This window comes from Archocentrus centrarchus, chromosome 12, assembly GCF_007364275.1.
Source record: "Archocentrus centrarchus isolate MPI-CPG fArcCen1 chromosome 12, fArcCen1, whole genome shotgun sequence".
Classification (NCBI taxonomy): domain Eukaryota; kingdom Metazoa; phylum Chordata; class Actinopteri; order Cichliformes; family Cichlidae; genus Archocentrus; species Archocentrus centrarchus.
The window spans coordinates 26,416,972-26,437,828 of record NC_044357.1 but is presented as its reverse complement, the minus strand read 5'-3'; the positions used below and the strand labels follow the sequence as shown (position 1 = coordinate 26,437,828).

At 44.1% G+C, this 20,857-nt stretch overlaps 2 protein-coding genes across 2 annotated transcripts; both read left to right on the top strand.

Annotated features, from left to right (window-relative positions):
- The first annotated feature begins 386 nt into the window (after positions 1-386).
- LOC115789787 (uncharacterized protein K02A2.6-like) lies at positions 387-4,762 on the top strand. The gene has a single exon (XM_030743300.1). It carries the CDS (start codon positions 593-595, stop codon positions 4,664-4,666), a length of 4,074 nt encoding a protein of 1,357 aa, XP_030599160.1. The 5' UTR covers positions 387-592; the 3' UTR covers positions 4,667-4,762.
- Positions 4,763-5,456: 694 nt separating this feature from the next.
- On the top strand, positions 5,457-19,201 carry cfap53 (cilia and flagella associated protein 53). Its single transcript, XM_030742147.1, has 8 exons — positions 5,457-5,525; positions 6,699-6,928; positions 7,334-7,507; positions 10,200-10,503; positions 10,879-11,097; positions 12,292-12,508; positions 18,583-18,685; positions 18,759-19,201. Exons 1-8 carry the CDS (start codon positions 5,457-5,459, stop codon positions 19,006-19,008), a joined length of 1,566 nt encoding a protein of 521 aa, XP_030598007.1. The 3' UTR covers positions 19,009-19,201.
- The last annotated feature ends 1,656 nt before the right edge of the window (positions 19,202-20,857 follow it).

Genomic DNA, 20,857 nt, shown 5'->3' with positions numbered 1-20,857 from the left:
GTGAATAAAGTCACACAACTCTTGCCAAAATACATTAACAAATGGGCAATACCAAAACAGGTGAACAACAGTTTCAGGACATAAATCACAAAAGCTACAGTTAAAATCTATATCTTTCTAGAATCTGTAATCTATAAGCAGGATAGATCATATGGATAATGTTAAAATAGATTTCTTTAACTTTATTTGTAAGTGTGGTATCGTAGATGTTTAATTGTTCTTACATATTTGCTTTCTGCACGAGTATTTATTTGATGTTGTCAGCAATATGTGTTAATGCTGCAGTAACATTGAGCCCAGTAGGGGGCAGACTGAGACTATTATAAGCATTGTTGTAACTGTGTTCTTGAGTAGAACAAGCGTGCCAAAAAGAAGATGTCTGCCGCTCGTACAGTGTTATGTGTGCATGTTGGTCTGCTGGGTCATTAAAGTGAGATCAAGCTGAATATGAATGATTATTTCCTGAAGATGTTACATCTTTTTGGCGACGAGGATTACTCAGAAGAGAAGTAAAACAAAAAGAGTGACGGGAGCCTGCGACAGGTTTGGCTAAAAGACAGAGGGAGAGAGAGCGGGGATACGAAGAGGAAACATGGCTACAATCGGTACGTTGGCACCGTACGATCCCAAAAGCCAAACGTGGGATGAGTACAGTGAAATACTGGAGCAGTTTTTCGCAGCTAATGGGATTACTAACGCAGACAGGCAAAAGGCAATATTAATAAGTGTCGTTGGAGCATCGACCTACAGCCTGATGCGTAACCTTCTCAGCCCAGCCAAGCCAAAGGACAAAACTTTCCAAGAGCTTGTAACTCTGATGAAAAACCACTTTGAACCAAAGCCCAGTGAAATTGTGCAAAGGTACAAATTTGATTCCCGCAACCGCAAGCCCAGTGAAACTGTCATGGAGTACGTGGCCGAGCTGCGTCGCTTAGCGCAGGATTGTAACTATGGCAACACGTTGCAACAGAGGCTGAGAGACCGGATCGTCTGCGGAATTAATGACGACAGAATTCAGAGGCGTCTCCTGTCAGAAACAGACCTCACGTTTGACAAGGCTCTGTCAATCGCTGTGTCACTGGAGACCGTAAATAAAAATGCCCAGGACCTACGGACCTCAGGTGCGACAGCAAAATGTTTCAGCGTCACCCGAGGGTCGCAGGAGGCTCGTACATTTAAAGGAGAAAGCAGAGAGTGTTATCGATGCAAAGGAACCAATCACACAGCAGCCAACTGTAAGTACAAACAAGAAAAATGTTATGTTTGTGGCAAAGTAGGCCACATAACAAGAGCATGTAGGAACAAAGCTAAACAGAACCAGAAGAAGTATGGACTAAAAACTGAAAAGACAGACAAAAAGCAGAGTTCACACTACCATTCTCACAAAGTTCATGAGATAGGTGATGGAAGTAAAAGTGAGAGCTCAGAAGAGGACTCATTCACACTTAACTGTATCAAGTGTATCCAAGAGCATCAGAGTAAACTGTACAGATTAGGGTGCCGGAGTGCAGTGCACCTGAGAAAAGTAGACCCCTACACTGTGGATATGGAACTTAATGATCAAGTTTTAACCTTTGAAATTGATACTGGATGCTGCCTAACAGTTACAAATGAACAGACTTGGAAATGCTGCAAACTCCCCAGCCTGAGGCCTGCCAAAATCAAGCTGGAATCATACACAGGGGATCCTGTGAAGGTGATTGGTGTAACAGCTGTCAGAGTCAGGTACAAGCAGCAGAGGAAAACACTGCCCCTTGTGGTGGTCGAAGGGGACGGCCCCAGCTTGCTAGGACGAGGCTGGCTAGAGGAAATACACCTGGACTGGAGAGAAATCAAAAACAAACACAAAGCTAAGAAGGTGCACCAGGTAAAGACAACAGAAAATAACACACTACAGCAAGTTTTAAGCAAACATGAGGATGTGTTCAAAGAGGAGTTGGGCACCCTGAAAGGCACAAAAGCAACCATTCATGTAAAACGGGATGCTACCCCACGATTTTTCCGTCCACGATCAGTTCCGTTTGCCATGCGAGCAAAAGTAGATGAGGAAATAGACCGACTGCTAAAAGAAAACATAATCTCACCTGTGAAATATGCTGAATGGGCGGCACCTGTTGTGCCGATTCTGAAGCCTATAGGGACAGTAAGGTTGTGTGGAGACTACAAGCTTACTGTAAACACAGTAGCTTCTCTGGAACAGTATCCAATACCCAGAGTGGAGGACCTGTTTGCTGCACTTTCTGGAGGAAAGCAGTTCTCAAAACTGGATATGAGCCACGCTTACCAGCAAATACTCCTGGATGACAAGTCCAAAAAGTATGTGACAGTGAACACACACCGGGAGCTGTTCACATATAACAGACTGCCTTTTGGAGTGGCTTCTGCTCCAGCCATTTTCCAGAGGACCATGGAAGGCCTTTTGAAAGGGATACCCCTAGTGGCTGTGTATTTAGATGACATTTTGGTGAGCGGGGTGAATGAGGCAGATCATCTAAAGAACCTGGATGAGGTGTTGGTCAGGTTGAAAGAGGCAGGCTTACGATTGAAAAGAAGTAAGTGTGTCTTCATGCAAAATGACGTGGAGTACTTGGGGCACAAAGTGGATGCACAGGGGCTGCACCCTGTAGAAAAGAAAGTTAAAGCCATCATGGACGCTCCTACTCCTACAAGTGTCACAGAACTCAAAGCATACTTAGGTTTGCTAAACTATTACAACAAGTTCCTTCCCAATCTGGCAACACTGCTGGCCCCCCTGCATGAACTCTTAAGGAAGGACATGCGTTGGACATGGCAAAAGAAGCAAGAAGAAGCTTTTCAGAAATCAAAGGCTCTGTTGAACTCAGCAGATGTGTTGGTTCATTACTCAGCAGACCAAGAGTTAATTCTCTCTTGTGACGCATCTCCATACGGTGTGGGCGCCGTTTTGTCACACAAGATGAATGATGGCAGTGAAAGACCCCTGGGGTTCATGTCACGCACACTCTCTCCAGCTGAAAAGAGATATTCTCAGCTTGACAAAGAAGGTTTGGCTGTAATGTTTGGCATCCAGAAATTCCACAAATATTTGTATGGTCGAGTCTTCACTATTTATACAGACCATAAGCCCCTGATTTCTCTTTTCAACATGAAGAAGCCTATACCTCAGATGGGCTCACCAAGAGTGCAAAGATGGGCTGTGACATTGAGTGCCTATGAGTACCACATTGTGTACAAACCTGGAAAACACCATGTAAATGCAGATGCGCTTAGCAGATTACCTGTACCAGACACGGCCCCTGAAAAAGAGATGACAGAACAAGTCTTAATGATGGATGTATTAGATGACACACTTGTGGACACCACACAGCTCAAACGCTGGACAGCTAAGGATATCATCTTGTCCCAAGTTCATGAGTATACCTTAAAGGGCTGGCCGGCACAGACAGATACTCGCTTCAAACCATATCAACAAAGAAAAATGGAACTGAGTGTGAGGGATGGATGTGTGCTCTGGGGAGCTAGAGTAATTATCCCCACCAAAGGCAGAGACAAAATACTGAAACTTCTGCACCAGACTCACACAGGCATGTCAAAGATGAAGGGCCTGGCAAGGTCATATGTATGGTGGCCGGGGATGGATGAGAGTATCGAAAGAGAGGTACAGTCATGTGACGAGTGTCAAAAACACCACAAATCACCACCCACTGCACCATTACACCCCTGGGAATGGCCAGAATCACCGTGGTCAAGGATTCATGTGGATTATGCAGGGCCATTCTTAGGTGACATGTTTCTCCTCATTGTGGATGCTCATTCTAAATGGATGGACATTTACCCAGTGAAATCGCCTACATCACAGGCTACCATCGAGAAACTGAAACAGAGTTTCAGTGTGTTCGGTCTGCCGAAAATGTTGGTATCAGACAATGGAACATGTTTTACAAGTGCTGAATTTGCGACATTCATGAAGCGAAATGGAATTGATCATGTGAGATCAGCACCTTTTCATCCATCTTCCAATGGCCTGGCAGAGAGGGCAGTCCAGACCTTCAAGGAGGGGATGAAGAAAGTAAAAGGTGACACACTGCAAACAAGACTGTCAAGATTTCTGTTCAGTTATCGCATTACGCCGCATGCAACAACAGGCTTGTCACCAGCGGAGTTGATGATGTCTCGGAGACTCAGATCAGCTTTTGACCTGCTCATGCCTGATGTAAAAACCAAAGTGCAGCAAAAACAACTGAAACAGAAAGAGAGTCATGACACAAAGAAGAAACTGAGAAGTTTTGCACCAGGAGACAAGGTGTTCATCAGAAACTACTCCTACGGTCCAAAGTGGATCCCAGCTGTTATCTTGAGCTCATCAGGTCCTGTGTCATACACTGTCACCATTGGAAATGGTCAAACCCTGAAACGACATGTGGATCAGGTGAGATCCAGATTAAAAGACACTGTCCCAAGTGAACTAGACACAGAGGGGGAACCGGGACCTGACACAGACTCGGGCTCCCACAACTGCTTACCCACCATAATGGACACAACTTCACAAGCCTTGTCATGTGATCCTCAGGAGCTGCCACCTGCTCCAAACATCCAGGCTCAGCCTGATGCACCAGCTGCGCCTGAGGTGCGACGTTCTCAGCGAGAGAGACGTTCACCTGTGCATCTCAAAGACTTTGTTAGATAGAGACTTTTTTCTTGGAGAAGTTATGTGCTCTAAGTTCACAGATGTTTCTTTGTAGTAAAAAAAAAAAAAAGAAAAAATATATATAATATTGTTCTATGTTGGTGTATATTATACTGCCACTGTTTAACGTTTCAGACAAGTACAAGCTGTCAACTTGAAGGGGAGGAGATGTGGTATCGTAGATGTTTAATTGTTCTTACATATTTGCTTTCTGAACGAGTATTTGTTATTTGATGTTGTCAGCAATATGTGTTAATGCTGCAGTAACATTGAGCCCAGTAGGGGGCAGACTGAGACTATTATAAGCATTGTTGTAACTGTGTTCTTGAGTAGAACAAGCGTGCCAAAAAGAAGATGTCTGCCGCTCGTACAGTGTTATGTGTGCATGTTGGTCTGCTGGGTCATTAAAGTGAGATCAAGCTGAATATGAATGATTATTTCCTGAAGATGTTACAGTAAGTTAACTTTATTTTGTATCAGTTATCTATTTGGGAGAAGTCAGACTCTTTTCCATGGTATCTCATCCACAAACCAAATTGGCCTCAAAGAGAAAGCCGCACTCCGGAGTACCATGGCGGATATGTTTCTCATATATGTCATGACGCATGACGCATGCAATGAGCTGCGTCGCTGTGACGTCCACACTGTTTGTTGCTTCCATGGCAACTGAAAGCAAAGGACTCAGCCGTTGTATTTTAACCGGTTTGTGTGTGAGATTCACGGAGCTGCGGAAGCGTAAAGCCGGAGACTAGAGGCAGAAATACGGACACCCGGAGCAGAAGCCCGCGGCATGCTGCTCAGTCAGAGAAGAACCAGGGGCCGGGAGATCACCGGACCCACGCCCCACTCTGTGGCTGTGGTAAGACGGACTGCCTGCATTTACTCCAGGAAAACAGAAATAACAAAAGCACTCTGGTTAAAGTAATAATACTTTTCCTGCTGTTAAATACAATTTCTGCAGCGTGTAAGTAGACTTATAGAAATTAAAGTAAGCTAAAAGAAAGTAAAAAAAAAGATGCAGTAAAAGTATAAATACTCCAGCGTAAAAGTACTCTGCTGTGTGTAAAATTTGAAATATTACTTTAAGGTAAAAGTGGAAAAATAAAAAAAGTGGAAATACTCCATAAAAAGTATTTCGCTAAAAGTGTTATAATATAGTGGTTTAAAAGTACTCGAACAGATGTTAAAAAAAAAAAGAAATAATTTGTAAAAAAAAAAAAAAAAAAAAAGAAAGAAAGGAAAAAAAAACAAGTAAAAGTAATAATACTCTGAAAGTACTGTGATGACTGCGATGACTGCGAAGCCAGCAGGATGCAGGATTCAGGAGGCATGAAGTGACTCAGAAAAGCAGCTTTAATGCTGAAGAACAGAATAACAAAAAAATGATCAGGAGGGAAAACTTACCATGAATCTAGAGGAGAACGCACAACCAAGAGAGAGGATGCCACGAAGGATACAACACAGACAAAAAAAAAATGCGCAGCTGGTAATGAAGGGAGAGGAAACAGGTGGGAACAGCTGGAAGGGAAGGAAGGAAGAAAACTACAGAAGGAAACAAGCCACAGAAAACTATACTTACCACAATAAAACAGGAAGAACCAACTGAACTGGAAAAAATGGTTAACTCGACACAGGGGAGAACAGGAGGACTAGAACATGGAAAAGACAGAGGAGCACAGAAGGGAACAAGCCAGGGATGACAACACAAAGGGAGTTAAATTAGACACAAAAGCACAAGAGACAAAAGACCATCAAAATTACTAAACACATGACAGATTCAAATATACAAACTTAACATGGAACAAAGAAAACAACCACAGAGACAAGACTGCAGGGAACAGAGTAGGAACACCAAAGGGGGCTAATAAACCAAGACTGAGGACTACAGGTATAAATAAGGAGCCAACAGTAGCAACAGAAGATAAACCCATAAACACAACCAGTATTAATATTACATACTGTACTACTGCAGTAATAAAGCAGGTAAAGTAATTACCTGAGTAAATGTAGCACTGATGTCTGTATTTTTCAGAGAGCGAAGTTACCTCCTCTGAGGCCTGCAGAACAGCTGATGCTGCAGAGGCAGAGACAGGACGCAGCCCGAGGTGAGGTCCTGGAGTTCTCGAAGTACCAGCAGAGCTGCAGCATCAAGACGTCATGGCTGAAAGACACGGAGCGCCGATTCCTGAGAGGAGCCATGGAGAGGGGCATCCGAGCTGCCGTGAGCTGGCACGAGGCTGACGTTGAACAGAGGAGACACAGGTTTGATTGCATGGACGCTTATAGTCTGTCTGAGGTAAAAGGCTGAGTTTGAGGTGGTAGAGCTGAAAATTCTCAGATCTTCAGCGGAAGTGAGCAGGATGGATTAGAAATAAGTCCATCAGATAACAGCTCAGAGTCAGTGAGGCTGAGATGGTTTGGACATGTGCAGAGGAAGAAGGGTGGCTATACTAGATAAAGGATGTTGAAGATGGAGTTGCAGACAGGAGGAAAAGAGGAAGACCTCAAAGAAAATTCAAGGATGTAGTGATGGAGGAGATGAAGAGGGTTGGTGTGACAGAGGAGGATGCTGGGATATGGTGAAATGGAGGCAGATGGTGTGCTGTGGTGACTCCTGTGGACACTCTGCTAGCTCTGATATCTCTCTCCACCAATTCTTGTTTTAAGGCTGGCGGAGCTGTTGAAGGTGGAGGAGCAGCAGCTCCTGCAGGAGATGGAGGGGAAGAAGGAGATGACTTTGGAGAGATGGGCGAAGATGAGAGAAAAAGCCAAAGCGCTGAGAGACAAGAGAGAGAGTGAGAGGCAGCAGCTTGTGTCTGAGAAACTGCAGCAGCAGTTCAGGTACTGAATTCTGTGGCAGCAGCATGAACCTCCACCTAAAAGTCTACTGCAGCATTTGTCATCAGTATTTTATGTTCATTCACTCAGAGTCATGCTGCATGTGCTGCTGACTGTAATTAATACTCATGCAGTCATGCTCATTTTTATAGCTCACATTTATGGAGCGTGGTGACCCCTGTTGTGGGAAGTGAGGCGATCAGTAACGAGAGAATTAATGAAACAGCTGAAAATAGTTACAAGCATTCACCTCAGTTTCCTGAGATAAAGCCTTAAAATTAGAGTCCATTTCAACTGTAACTTAAACTCAGAACTACCGTATTTTTCGGACTATAAGGCGCACTTAAAATCCTTAAATTTTCTCAAAAAGCGGCAGTGCGCCTTATGATCCAGTGCACCTTATGTATGAATTCTTGTTGTGTTTACTGACTTTGAACCAATTTCCAGAGCGTACGACTGGGGGGTAACACCCAACGTACACTTTTCAAATAGAAAATGTCGGTCCGTTTGTGTTATTTGAGCACTGCTGTCTGACCGCCGATGGCTGAGGCATCCACTCCACTGCACCATTGCGTGGTCTGCAGTGATATGGCCTCAGGTCTGGCGGATCAGATCAAAGGCCTTAGACAGGAACAAGCTGTGAGTGCAGCGCAGCAGGTGTGGAAAGCAGCCAAAGCCACCGGAGATAAATTCAACAAGAAGTGGAAGTATTGTTCCAAAAATAGAAACCGTACGCAGTAAACCACAGAAAACTATGATGGATCTGGCCTATTTTCATCTATGCTGGCCCAGATATTTGTGCGAAATCTGGTGATCAGTGGTCGGCACTGTTGCCAACTTTTGTGCAATAAAACTCGCTGTCGGCTGTCTCAAAAATGCTAGAAGTAACTAAAGGAATAATTGCGGTCCGGGGGTGTTTGTGCTGTCCCCCTTGGTGCCAAAGAGAGGTCCAGGAGATGCCACAGCGTATGAAGGTACGCAGTACGAGCACTGTATGTACACAAAACACAGCAACAGCGGAGTTTTCCGGTTTCCGGTGTTGAGTCAAAAAGGGATTTCCTTTTTTTATTTTTTATTTTATTTTTTTTAATGTTTTTTCTTTGCTTATATCGGTAAATATACTGGTGCACATGATTTGTGAAGGGCTTATATATAAAATGAAGAAATGATTTGCATTTACCCTCATTAATAAAGACTATATTGTAGTGTCTGTTAAGACAAGAAGATGACGAGAGATTGCCAGCAAAAGTTGCCCTTTTATTGTCATGGCCAGCTATGAGACAGGCGGAGAAGAGCAAAAACGCAGGACTCCAGAGGTAGGCATACTGTAAATGACGTTTATTTTAGGTTCGGGGAACGAACACAAAATCTTTCAGAGGGAGATGAAGGGAAGACACAGAGAGCACAGGAAACGCAGGCAGGGAAACATTAACGACACGACAAAGAACACATGGAAACTGAGGGCTTAAATACACAATGGGTAATCAGGGTAAGAGGAAACAGCAGGGCACAGCAGGTGAGGCAAATGAAACTAACAACACAGGGAAAGCAAAACTAAACACAAAGCACAGGGAAAACCAGACTGTCAAAATAAAACAGGAAGTGACAAACCAAGGAACATGCAGACAACACGGGGAAGAGGCACACAGATTCAGGACAGAGATGCAAACCTGACACAGAATACAGGGAGACACAAGGAACTGTAAATAACCAACTGAGGGAAAATACAAAAGATAAAACATAACCTGAGAAAACAGACACAATACCCAGAAAACATAAAACACTGGGGCACCGGCCCAGGACATGACATTTATTAACAAAATGGTTGCTGTGTGCCGCAACCAAAACAAAACAGTAACAACAACGAGACTGACTCGAATAATGACGAGAGGGCATCTGGCATGCTTGGTGCAGAAATCGCCCAACTCTTCAACTCAGACACTGAAGATGAGGAATTTGATGGATTTGTGGAAGATGAATGATTTATTTGTTACAACTGTATTTGTTACAACTGAACAATATTCTGAGTTATTGTGAATGAGTTGAATAAAGTTCAACTTACCTGACGCTTTTGGTTCGTTCTACATGTTTTTTCATGCGCCTTATAACCCCGTGTGCCTTATTTATGAAAATAGACCTGTTCATTGATAGTGCACCTTATAATGCGGTGCGCCTTATGGTCCGCAAAATACGGTACTCTAAAGATGGACATTTCACACTACCAGTTACTTTACTCTGAAAGAAGTTTGTCTGAACTGAACTAAAGCTGCTTAGAAAAAATAGTTCAAAGTCCTTCAGTACTTCATAAAACTGATCAGGGTCGCAATACAAGCTGCTTGAAGTGAGTCGGTCCCAGCAGACTTCCATTATAAAACTTCCCATTTACTGCAGGCATAAACATGTTCACAGCCTGATACAAAAAAAAGGTTTTGATCTCTTCATCATAACTGTATGGGGAGGGACTATTTTAAAACTCGCCTGTTTAAATTGTATTGAGGCTTAAAGTTTGCATTATTGGGGTGTGACCTTTAGTTTCCCGCTCCCCAACACTGTATTAAAGAGAGAAACACTTTAGAACAACCAGCAGCATAATTAATGGACACATAGGTGTCTGAGTTATTATGAGACACACTTAAAAAATGTGAACCAGTCCTTTAATCATTTTAGCTTAGCTTTGTGGTTGGTGCTATTTCAGGGAGCAGTGTGAGGAGCTGCGCAGCATCCAGAGCAGATTCAGCGAGCAGCAGGTGAGTCGAGAGCGAGCCAGTCAGGTGAGGAGCCGGCAGAAGCAGCAGCAGCGGCAGCAGGAGGAGGACCGGCTCTTCTCTGAACTGTGGGCGGGTGACAGGCGAGCCAAAGAGGAGCAAGAGAGCACCCGAATCCAGAGCCAGCAGCAGAGGAACGAGGAGCAGCGCAGCTTCCTGAAGAAGCAGATGGAGGCGACCGAGCAGCAGAGACAGCAAGAGAAGGAGCTGAGAGAGGAGGAGGCCCAGCTTCTGGTCTGCTCCTCAGTCGTTACATTCACACTGTCTCAAATCACCACAGGGGGCCGTCACAGCTCACTAACATACACACACAAATAAGATGATCTCATGCCTGAAAGGTGAATTAAAGGGTCAGTCTGGAGATCTAATATTGAAATGAGTCCTCCCATAAAACAGTTAATAAGGTCTTCGGGGGGAAAGACCTGACCCCCTGTGTAGAAGCTATAGTACAGGAAATGTAAGAAAAAACTGCTCCTGCCTACATTTCAATAGTACAGTATGTAAACTTAATTTTTCTGTAGTGAATTGTGTAGCACAGTGTAGTGTTTCTAATCAAATTCACCAGCTTAGAGAAGTCTGAACTCTGGTCCTCCCTGTGGCATCGTGCAGATGCAGCAGCAGCAGACAGAGCTCCTGCTGGAGCAGCGGCAGCAGAAGCTGAAGCTCTGGGCGCAGCAGGGCCAACGGAGGATGCTAGATTGGTGTTTAATGCTAAAGATGAAGCGACTGGCCTGGGAGCAGCGTGAGGAGCTGGAGCTGGACATGAGCATCCTGCAGACACTACTAAGACAGGAAACTGATGAGAAACAAGTAGCTGCCCAGAGGAAGGTAAGCAAACCTGAAGATTGCACCTACAGCAAGAGAGAGGCTCAACCCAGCAATTTTTATATCTACTCTTCCGGTGATGGTCCTGTTGTTTAAAGTAATGATTTAACACGGGATCAACTCTTTACCCTCATAAAGATGCTCACAGAGTTCAGTAATTCAGGAGGATTTCAGAATAGAGCTGCTACTCATCTACATTGATAGCAGCTACCTGAGGTGGCTCAACTACTGACTGGGTCTTCTCCTGGGTGCCTCTTTGTGTGAAGTGTTTCATCTCCTAGTGGGAGGAGGCCCCAGTGCACACACAGGACACACTGGAGAGATTATGTCTCACAGCTGGCTTAGGAACACCACAGTGTCCCACCAGAAGAGCTAGAGGTGGTAGCTGGAGAGAGTGAGGTCTGGGAGTCTCTGCTTATCGTCCTGAGACCTGGACCTGGATAAGTAGCAGAAGATGGATGGATAATGTGAACTATACTGCATGGTTTGATTGATGGATTTGTAGATGTATTTTCTGCCATATTGTTTGAGATTTTTTAAAAACCTGATTAGTGTTTGGAGTTCTCTGGTTTAGTGACAGATTGATTTTCTGATGATCCTCACAACCCTTAAATTCAAACTATTTCACTGGAAAGATGAAAGACTTAAGGCTCTCTGTGACCTTCAGTAACTGCACTTTCTACTTCAGGCCAGCAGGGGGCCCCAGAGGACTCCAGTCTACTCTTCCACTCAGCTGTACTACCCTGCTATAAACAGGGTGGAGAACATAGAAACACAGAGAGTGAACTGTCATGGAGGACAGGACCAACATTTATTGAGAACCTAAAGGGATCTGTGGCCGAAGTTGTCCTGCAGACCTTGTTTTTGACACATGTGGGCTAGACACATGATCAGTATGATCTGTTCTTAAATAATACAGAATAAAGATTAAATAAGTTTTTATTCTTTATTCTGATTTCTTGACGTGAAATAGAATCGAGCCATTCAAATATAAGATCAGGGATCTCAAACGAAACCAAGCTTTGCTAACGTCTTCATGCAGGAATGAGTGGAACGATCTCAGTTTAATAGACTTTAATAGATCAGAGCAAGACAAGATTAATGCTGCTGGATGAATGTTTCTCATCTGTAGTCATGCAGCTGTTACCTGAGAAAGGACACATACCTAAACGTGTGTGTGTGTGTGTGTGTGTTCAGGCAGAGCTGTGCGAGGAGCAGCGGCGGTACCGGGAGTACCTGTCCGAGGAGTTGCAAAGGCAGAGGAGACAGGAGGAGGAGATGGAACATCTGTTGGAGGATCAGCTGAAGGAGGTCTGGGCAAAACAAGAGGAGAAGAGCCGCCGGCAGAGGGAGGCCAGGAAGAGGCTGATGGACGAGGTGATGGAGGCGCGGTCTCTGCAGATCCAGAACAAATGTGAGAGAAACCAGAACAACAATCCCGCTAGACAGATGAAGCCACTTAAAATGGCCGGCCGATCCGTGACGGGACCTTGTCCAGTCCGAGGCCGAAATGAGATCCCCCACTTATGACAGAGACAGTGCAGCCAGGTGGGAAGACCCCTAAGCAGCATTTGGGAAAACTGGTAGTAATCTCTTGTGTATCCACCGGGAGGAGGAGTGATAGTGGAAGCGCTTTCAATTACAACCCGCTATGCTGTATCACAAAAGTGAGTACACCCCTCACATGTCGGCATATATTTAAGTATATCTTTTCATGGGACAACACTGACAAAATGACAGTTTGACACAATGTAAAGTAGTCTGTGTGCAGCTTATATAACAGTCTTCATGCAGAGCAACAATTTATCTTTTAAGATCCTCAGAGAGTTCTTTGCCATGAGGTGCCATGTTGGAACTTTCAGTGACCAGTATGAGAGAGTGTGAGAGCTGTACTACAAAACTGAACACACCTGTTCCCTATGCACACCTGAGACCTAGTAACACTAATGAGTGACAGGTAAACAGGTTTTTTATGAAGGAAGACTCCTGAAACACTTTAATTAAAAAAGTAAGGCATTTAATATATTAAAGAATCAGGAAAAAATACACATGCATGTGGGGACTCAGAAGAGACAGGCCTGTGTGTGTGCTCTCTCTCTCTGAGCCCGTGTTCCTGTCCAACCACAACATTTTTATACTGACAGCCTCCTCTTATCTATACATAAACAATCTCTGGGTGCTACGAGTTGACCTTCATCACTCAGTCTTGTTCAAGCTGGTTTTCACGACTCATGATTCCTCAGCTGTGGAGCACATCATCTTCCTGATGTTTTGATTATGCGTGCTTGTGGCTGGTCCTCAAGATAAGGTGCACTGAGACAGAGAAGTTAGTCTAGTACTTTCTCATCAGTTGCTCTGTCTAATGTATTATTTAATTGTTTATTATTTGGCTGATCCACTGTTTATTATTTAATTTACTGGAGTTTACCTTTAAACATTTGTCCTTTATTAATTGAGTAAAAAATAATCCCTAACACAAGTCACATGACATTTTGGAGGGGAACTGACAATCAGTGCTCAATTTGGACAGTTACGGGTGTAGTCTCTTAGGGGTGTTCTCACTTTTGTTGCTGCTGGTTTAGACATTAATGGCTGTATACTGAGTTATTTTGAGGGAGGAATAAATTTACATTGTTATATAAGCTGCACACAGACTACTGTTCATTGTGTCAAAGTGTCATTTTGTCAGTGTTGTCCCATGAAAAGGTATACTTAAATATCTGCAGAAATGTGAGGGCTGTACTCACTTTTGTGATACACTGTAATTCATACATATTATATTTGCTCAGGGGTTCTATGATTCTAACAGAATTATAATGTTGAACCTTTCTGTAAAACACTGATATAAATATTTGCTGGCTGCCAGTAAAGTAGACGATGTACACACTGAACAAGATGACTAATGAACATGAATGCATGAAACAATTATTAAAGGGCACTGCTAATATTTGTAAACAAAAAGTACATTTGAAATGTAAACATGAAATGATAATCGCTGAGTTCTGTCAATGAACAGCGCATTTATATGACAGAGAGGAGCGGGATCGCAACAATGATGTGAGTGTGTAGTCTGCTCTAAAGAAATATGGAAGAAATATGTGGAGCTCTGTTCTAAACAATTAGGGTGAAGAGTGAAAAGCTACTTTAGGGGAGGGACCCAAAAATCTGGCTCTTACAAGAACAGGAATAATCCTGTGCCGGTGACGTGCCGGTTTTGTGTCTAAAAGTGATTGTTTACCAAAAAGCTATTTCTGGTATTTGCCAGAAAATGATTACCTGTATTTAAATGGCTGTAAATGACTTGTTGACATATAATCTTCTTTCCTAATTAATAGTCACAGCGGCAACGATCACAGTCATGCCGCTGTGAAGAGACCAAATGGAGCAACAACCAAATGTTCTGCAACAATGTCCAGCCGAATACTGCAGTATTTATTTTTTTATCTATAGGTACAAAAACTGCGTATGCTGACAGTTAATGTTCAGTCTGAATAACCCTAACCTGATGATAAAATAAATAAGCACACTAATTACATGATGTTCTATCACCAATTTTACAAATAATTTATAGACTGCATAATTTTAAAATGTAGTAGACTGCCTGCCACAAACCACTTTGTCTCTTTCTGTAAATTAAAATCGCGCTCTGAAAGCGGCGCTCAAAAGAGAAAGTGTCCGCACCTTTGGATAAAATAAATTAATACTGCGTATCTCTGGTAAATCGCTACAGTGATTTTAAGGGCAGAAACTACCTTTGCAGACAAATAAGAGAGCCCAGACTATCATTAGTATTACAGAGGATTGTTCTGTAGAAGGAATTCTCCCTCTCTCCCACCCCCACCGTGGCCCTCTGCGGCCGGCTCACCAGCTGGGAGCGGCAATTTTAAGAGGCAGCATCTGTACATTGTAATAGGCATAAAGTTTAAGTATGCCCATTAAGACAGTGATTCGGTATGCCCTCTTTGGAGGAATCGACATAAGAAGAAACAGAAGAAGAAACAGCCTATCCAGGCATGCTTTTACTGACAGCATGTTTGGGACGTCTCTGTGCTAATAAATAATTTTTGACAAGGTCTCCAGCACCACTGGCTGAAATGTAGCCCCAAACCACGAGACAACTGTAGACGCTCACTGTTGCACCTCCCTCCTGATCTCCTCCATACATATCGATTATAACTTAAACAAAAATTTCCAATTTGTGCTCATCACTCTATAAAACCCATTGTTAAGTGCCATTTTTGAGTAATTCAGAGTTTATTTTTAAGTGGCTTTAAAAAAAATGAATCCTGCTTTTTGGAATTTGAGTATCAATCAGTTTATCTTCAGTACACATTTCTGAGAAGGCAACGATGGTCTGATGGTGGAAGGACAGTTGGGACAATACTATCATGCAAATCAGGTTTGACACCAGGGAGCAGAAGTGAGAGGAGGCGGTGGGTGTTCATATTCATGCCAGTGACACGTTATAAGCTACCTTTAGTTGGTAGCTTTTAAAATAATTTTATAATTGATAAAAGTGCAGCTTGAAGCTGCGTTCATGGAACGTCTAACTTGAGACTGAAAAGGGAGAAAGCTTAGATTGCTCAGCGCAGCGCTGCTTAAAAAAAATCTATTTATTTATTTATTTACTTATTTATTAGAGTCACAAAAATAAATTGATCAAAAGAATGTTTGGTGCCTCAGTCTGACTACTGACTACAAAATTATCCATCTATTTTAGATTTTCAAAACTTGTTCCACCATTGGTTGCAGCTTTGTTTTAGACAGTGAAAATACTTCAGCACGAAATGTTAACAAAACATTTGTGAACCACAGAAGTCAAACTCTTTTTGAAGAAAGCGCCACCTCTTGGTGAGACTCTGCAATTGAGGAAAAGGGGTGTGGTCATGCTGGGAAGTAGATATGCCCAGAAGAAGGAGGGGGCCTTCCAGCCGGCTGGAAGCGGCAATTTTAAGTGGCTTCATTTGTAGCTGCAGACTCCTTCAACCCGCTTTAATACACACGATTTAACAGATACTTTCATGTTTTCTAACAACCTTTGAATTGATAATGTGTTAGGTCAAGGGTCTCAAACTCCAGGCCTCAAGGGCCGGTGTCCTGCAGGTTTTAGATGTGTCCCTGATCCAACACACCTGAATCAAATGACTGAATTACCTCCTCAGTATGCAGTCAAGTTTTCTAGAGTCCTGCTAATGACTTCTATATTGACTCAGGTGTGTTGAAGCAGAGACACATTTAAAACCTGCAGGAGACCGGCCCTCGAGGCCTGGAGTTTGAGACCTCTTTGCTAGGCTGTCTCACTATGTGGACATGTTCAAATCCTAAGACACTCAGATAAGAATTCACAGGAGACAAAGAGAAGCAGTTTTCATTCTGTGGTTTAAAGTCACTCGTGAACAAGACTCCGAGATACTTGAACTCCTCCACTTGGGGCAAGAACTCGTTCCTGAGCCGGAGAGGGCACTCCACCCTTTTCCGGCTGAGGACCATGGCCTCAGACTTAGAGGTGCTGATTCTCATGCCGGCCGCTTCACACTCGGCTGCGAACTGTTCCACTGTAAGCTGGAGGCCACCCCTTGATGAAGCCAGCAGGAACGCATCATCTGCAAAAAGCAGAGATGAGACTCTGAGGCCACCAAGGAAGAAGCCTTCCGCCACCTGGCTACGCCTAGGTAGTAAGATCGCGAATACAAGCGGCAGAAATGAGGTTCCTTCGAAGGGTGGCTGGCCTCTCCCTTAGAGATAAGGTGAGGAGTGTGGCCATCCAGGAGGGGCTCAGAGTAGAGCCGCTGCTCCTCCACATCGAAAGGAGCCAGTTGAGGTGGCTCGGGCATCTGATTAGGATGCCTCCTGGCCACCTCTTGGGTGAGGTGTTCCGGGCATGTCCCACCGGGAGGAGGCCCCGTGGTAGACCCAGGACACGCTGGAGAGATTATATCTCTCGGCTGGCCTGGGAACGCCTTGGGGTCCCCCCGGATGAGCTGGAGGAGGTGGCTGGGGAGAGGGAAGCTTGGGCTTCTCTGCTTAGGCTACTGCCCCCGCGACCCGGCCCCCGGATAAGCGGAAGAGAATGGATGGATGGGTTTAAAGTCACATTTCTAACCGTTTTTCCCCACTCGGTGACAGACCCGCCCAGGAACAAACTGCGACTCTGTTTTGAGAAAGGTGAAGCTAGTGACACCAGCAACCATAGTCAAATGTCTTCCAGGGGCCAGAGCAGGTGACATTCATGAAAATTTGAACCTGCTGGCTAAGGCTAAACATAGATTTGCTAAGATCATTTTTCACGTCAGCAGTAATGACACCCAGTTATGCCAATCGGAGGTCACTAAAATGAATATTGACTCGGTGTGTAACTTTGCAAAAACAATATCAGACTCTGTAGTTTTCTCTGGGCCCCTCCCCAATTGGACCAGGAGCAACATGTTTAGCCGCATGTTCTCCTTGAATCGCTGGCTGTCTGGGTGGTGTCCAAAAAAATGACGTGAGCTTCATAGATAATTGGCGAGTTTCTGGGGACAACCTGGTCTTGTTAGGAGAGACAGCATCTATCCCACTTTGGATGGAGCAGCTCTCATTTCTAGAAATATGGCCAAATTTATTAACCATTATTAAATATCTTACTCATCTGTGAATTGCCACCTTATCGTGGTGGAGGGGTTTGTATGCCCCAATAATCCCGCAGCTATGTTGTCCCAGGGCTTGTCCCCCTGGTAGGGGGACAAATTGGTCCTGGGTGAGGGGCCAGACAAAGGGTGATTCAGAAGACCCCTATGGAAATGTCGACAAGGGAACAGTTTACCCTGCCTGGGATATGGTTACTTGGGCCCCACCCTGGAGCCAGGCCTGGGGAGGGAGTTTGAAGGAGAGCATCTGGTGGCCGGCCATTAACCCGTGGTGCTCAGCTGGGCGCAGCCCGAAGAGACAGCATGGACCCGCCCTCCTGTAGACCCACCACCCGCAGGAGGCGTCGTAGGGGTCGGGTGCAGTGTGTGTCGGGTGGACCAATCCCTGACTATCGAGACTGGCTATTGGGACATGGAATGTTACCTCTCTGGTGAGGAAGAAGCCTGAGCTAGTGAGTGAGGTTGAGAGATACTGGCTAGATATAGTCGGGCTCACCTCAACACATGGCCTGGGCTCCGGAACCAGTGTCCTGGAGAGGGGCTGGACTTTGTTCCAGTCTGGAGTTGCCCTCAGTAAGAGGCAGCGAGCTGGGGTGGGTATTCTTGTATCCCCCTTAGCTTGCTGCATGTACGTTGGAGTTTTCACTGGCAGACGAGAGGGTTGCTTCCTTGCGCCTTCAGGCCGGGGAATGGGTCCTGACTGTTGTTTGCGCTTATGTGCCAAATGACAGGCAGAATAAGACCCAAAAGTTTTATCACTGCCTCTGTCGCGTGTGTGTGTGTGTGTGTGTGTGTGTGTGTGTGTGTGTGTGTGTGTGTGTGTGTGTGTGTGTGTGTGTGTGTGTGCGCGTGCCTGCTGCAGTGTACGCAAACCTGCAGAAACAGGCCGAGTTGAAAAAGGAGCGTGAGGAGCTGGAGCTATTCATCGAGGAGGAGAAACTGAAGGAGGAGGAGGAGAAGAGACGGTAAGCAAACAGCCGAGCTTCGCCACGTGAGCTTCCTGCTGTTCGTCTGACCGCCATCTGTCCGTCCTCACAGGCAGAAGCGGGCGGCTGAGGCGTATCGGGGTGACCTCTGTGCTCAGATGCAGCAGCAGCAGCAACTTCGCTCAGAGCTGAAGGCCCAGGGCATGCAAGAACACCGTCATGGCCTGATCCTGGAAAAGCTCCTCAGTGCAAAGAAAGAGCAGATCCTGTCCAGATTCACTTCCCTCAGTGTCGGCCCCCATCCTTTCAGAAGAGAGGGGGGATCCAGGTCGGCACCTCAACCCCAGCTTACAAACTATTGAAAACCCCATCCAGGCCCCACTCAGGGTTTCATGATTTCTGTGTGTATTTGTTTGGATATTTCTCTTCTATTTAACATGCCAAGTTCATTAAAATGAGTGATTAAAAGATGATGGAGCCTCTGTGGAAACTATTCATACTATTCAAATTGAAAAAAAATTGTAATAGAGCAACAAAACAGGACAAGCAACACTGCTGCTTACTTCACAGCACCAGGTGTTATTAATAACACCAGTTCTCTGAGGTTAAGCTGAGCTCATTTCAGTATATTTCACATCATGATAATAAACACAGCTGAAGCAGTGTCTGTATTAACATATTTATGCTGCTTTGTTTTGCCCTTTAAAGCCTGACTGAAATGACTGCTGAGGTGAGTGATGTCACCTGAGTGATTCACACTTTGTTGGGTAATATTTACTGTAGGAGGGGGAGGAGAGCCACGTTACAAAAGTCTTTTATTGTGAAAGCATGTGGTAAGAATAAAGGCAGCAGCAGCAGTTTGATGTAATATGGGTGACTCACTATAAAACATTTGTAATAATAATAACTGACTCTTATTTATGAACATCACTGTGCAAACTGCTAATGAAGGACAGGATGTGAAGCTGAAAGCTCCAAAGGAATTAAAAAAGGATTGAATATTTACCTCTGAGACTGCAGGAAGCTCAAAGCTCAGCAAACATCACATTTGTTACCATTTTTAAGTATTTAAGATAAGATAAGATAGATAAGATAGTGTTTATTTGTCACATGCACAGTTATACACAGTACAATGCACAGTGAAATGTATTTAATGAACAGGTAACACCTGACACTTTCTGCTTATTAGCAGCATACTAGAGATTTATCAGTCATTCTAAAGCACTACACAGAGATCATAGAAAGAAATTTTAATCTCAGTGTGTTTTACCTGGCTGAAAAAAATTCAGTCCTTATCCTGCATTAGCATATTCTACGACCACCAGCAGAAACACTCCAATAAACACTGAGAGGTACCTGCCTGTTCTCTGAAGATCATCTCCAAATGGCTTAGTGTACTGTTTGGCAGACTTGAGGGTGGCTGTGGCTCAGGAGGTAGAGGAGGTCAACTTCTAATTGGAAGGTTGGTGGTTTGATCCGTGGCTGCTCCAGTCTGTATGCCAAAGTATCCTTGGGCAAGATACTGATCCCCAAGTTGCTCTCTGATGCAACCGTCGGAGCATGAATGTGTGTGAATGTTAGACAGAAAGCACTTAAGCTTAGAGAGAAGTGCGTGTGTGAATGGGGTGAATGAGGCATGTTGTGTAAAGCACTTTGAGTGCTCAACAACAACAGAGCAGAAAAGCACTATATAAGAACCAGTCCATTTACTATTTTTGACCTGTTAGCTTTATCATCACTGCTCCCAACAAAAACCACAATAACCTACACAATGTAGGATAATATATAATATACTGTAAATAGTCCGGCCTGTTAAGGTTCAACACACAGGCACATCATGTACATTGTATATAGTGTTATTATTAGTAGTATTAAGGTTAATCTTGTTTGTTGATTTTATATATATTTATATTCTTTTCTTAATAGTGTGAATTATTATATTTTTACTTATATTTATAATAACTGCGGCTGCTGTTACACCCAAATTTCCCCTCTGTGGGACAATAAAGGCTGTTTCTTCTTCTTCTTCTTCTTCTTCTATCTGGTGGAGATTGTATTAAAAAGTTCTGATCCTAAGCCCCTGGGCTGAACAGTTAGAACAGACACTCAGACCCTTAATGGTCCCCTTATACAGGGGCCCAAAACCATTACCTGCCATAATCCATACCCATATGTTCACAAGATTGTTACAAATCATTAACAGGAGATGAT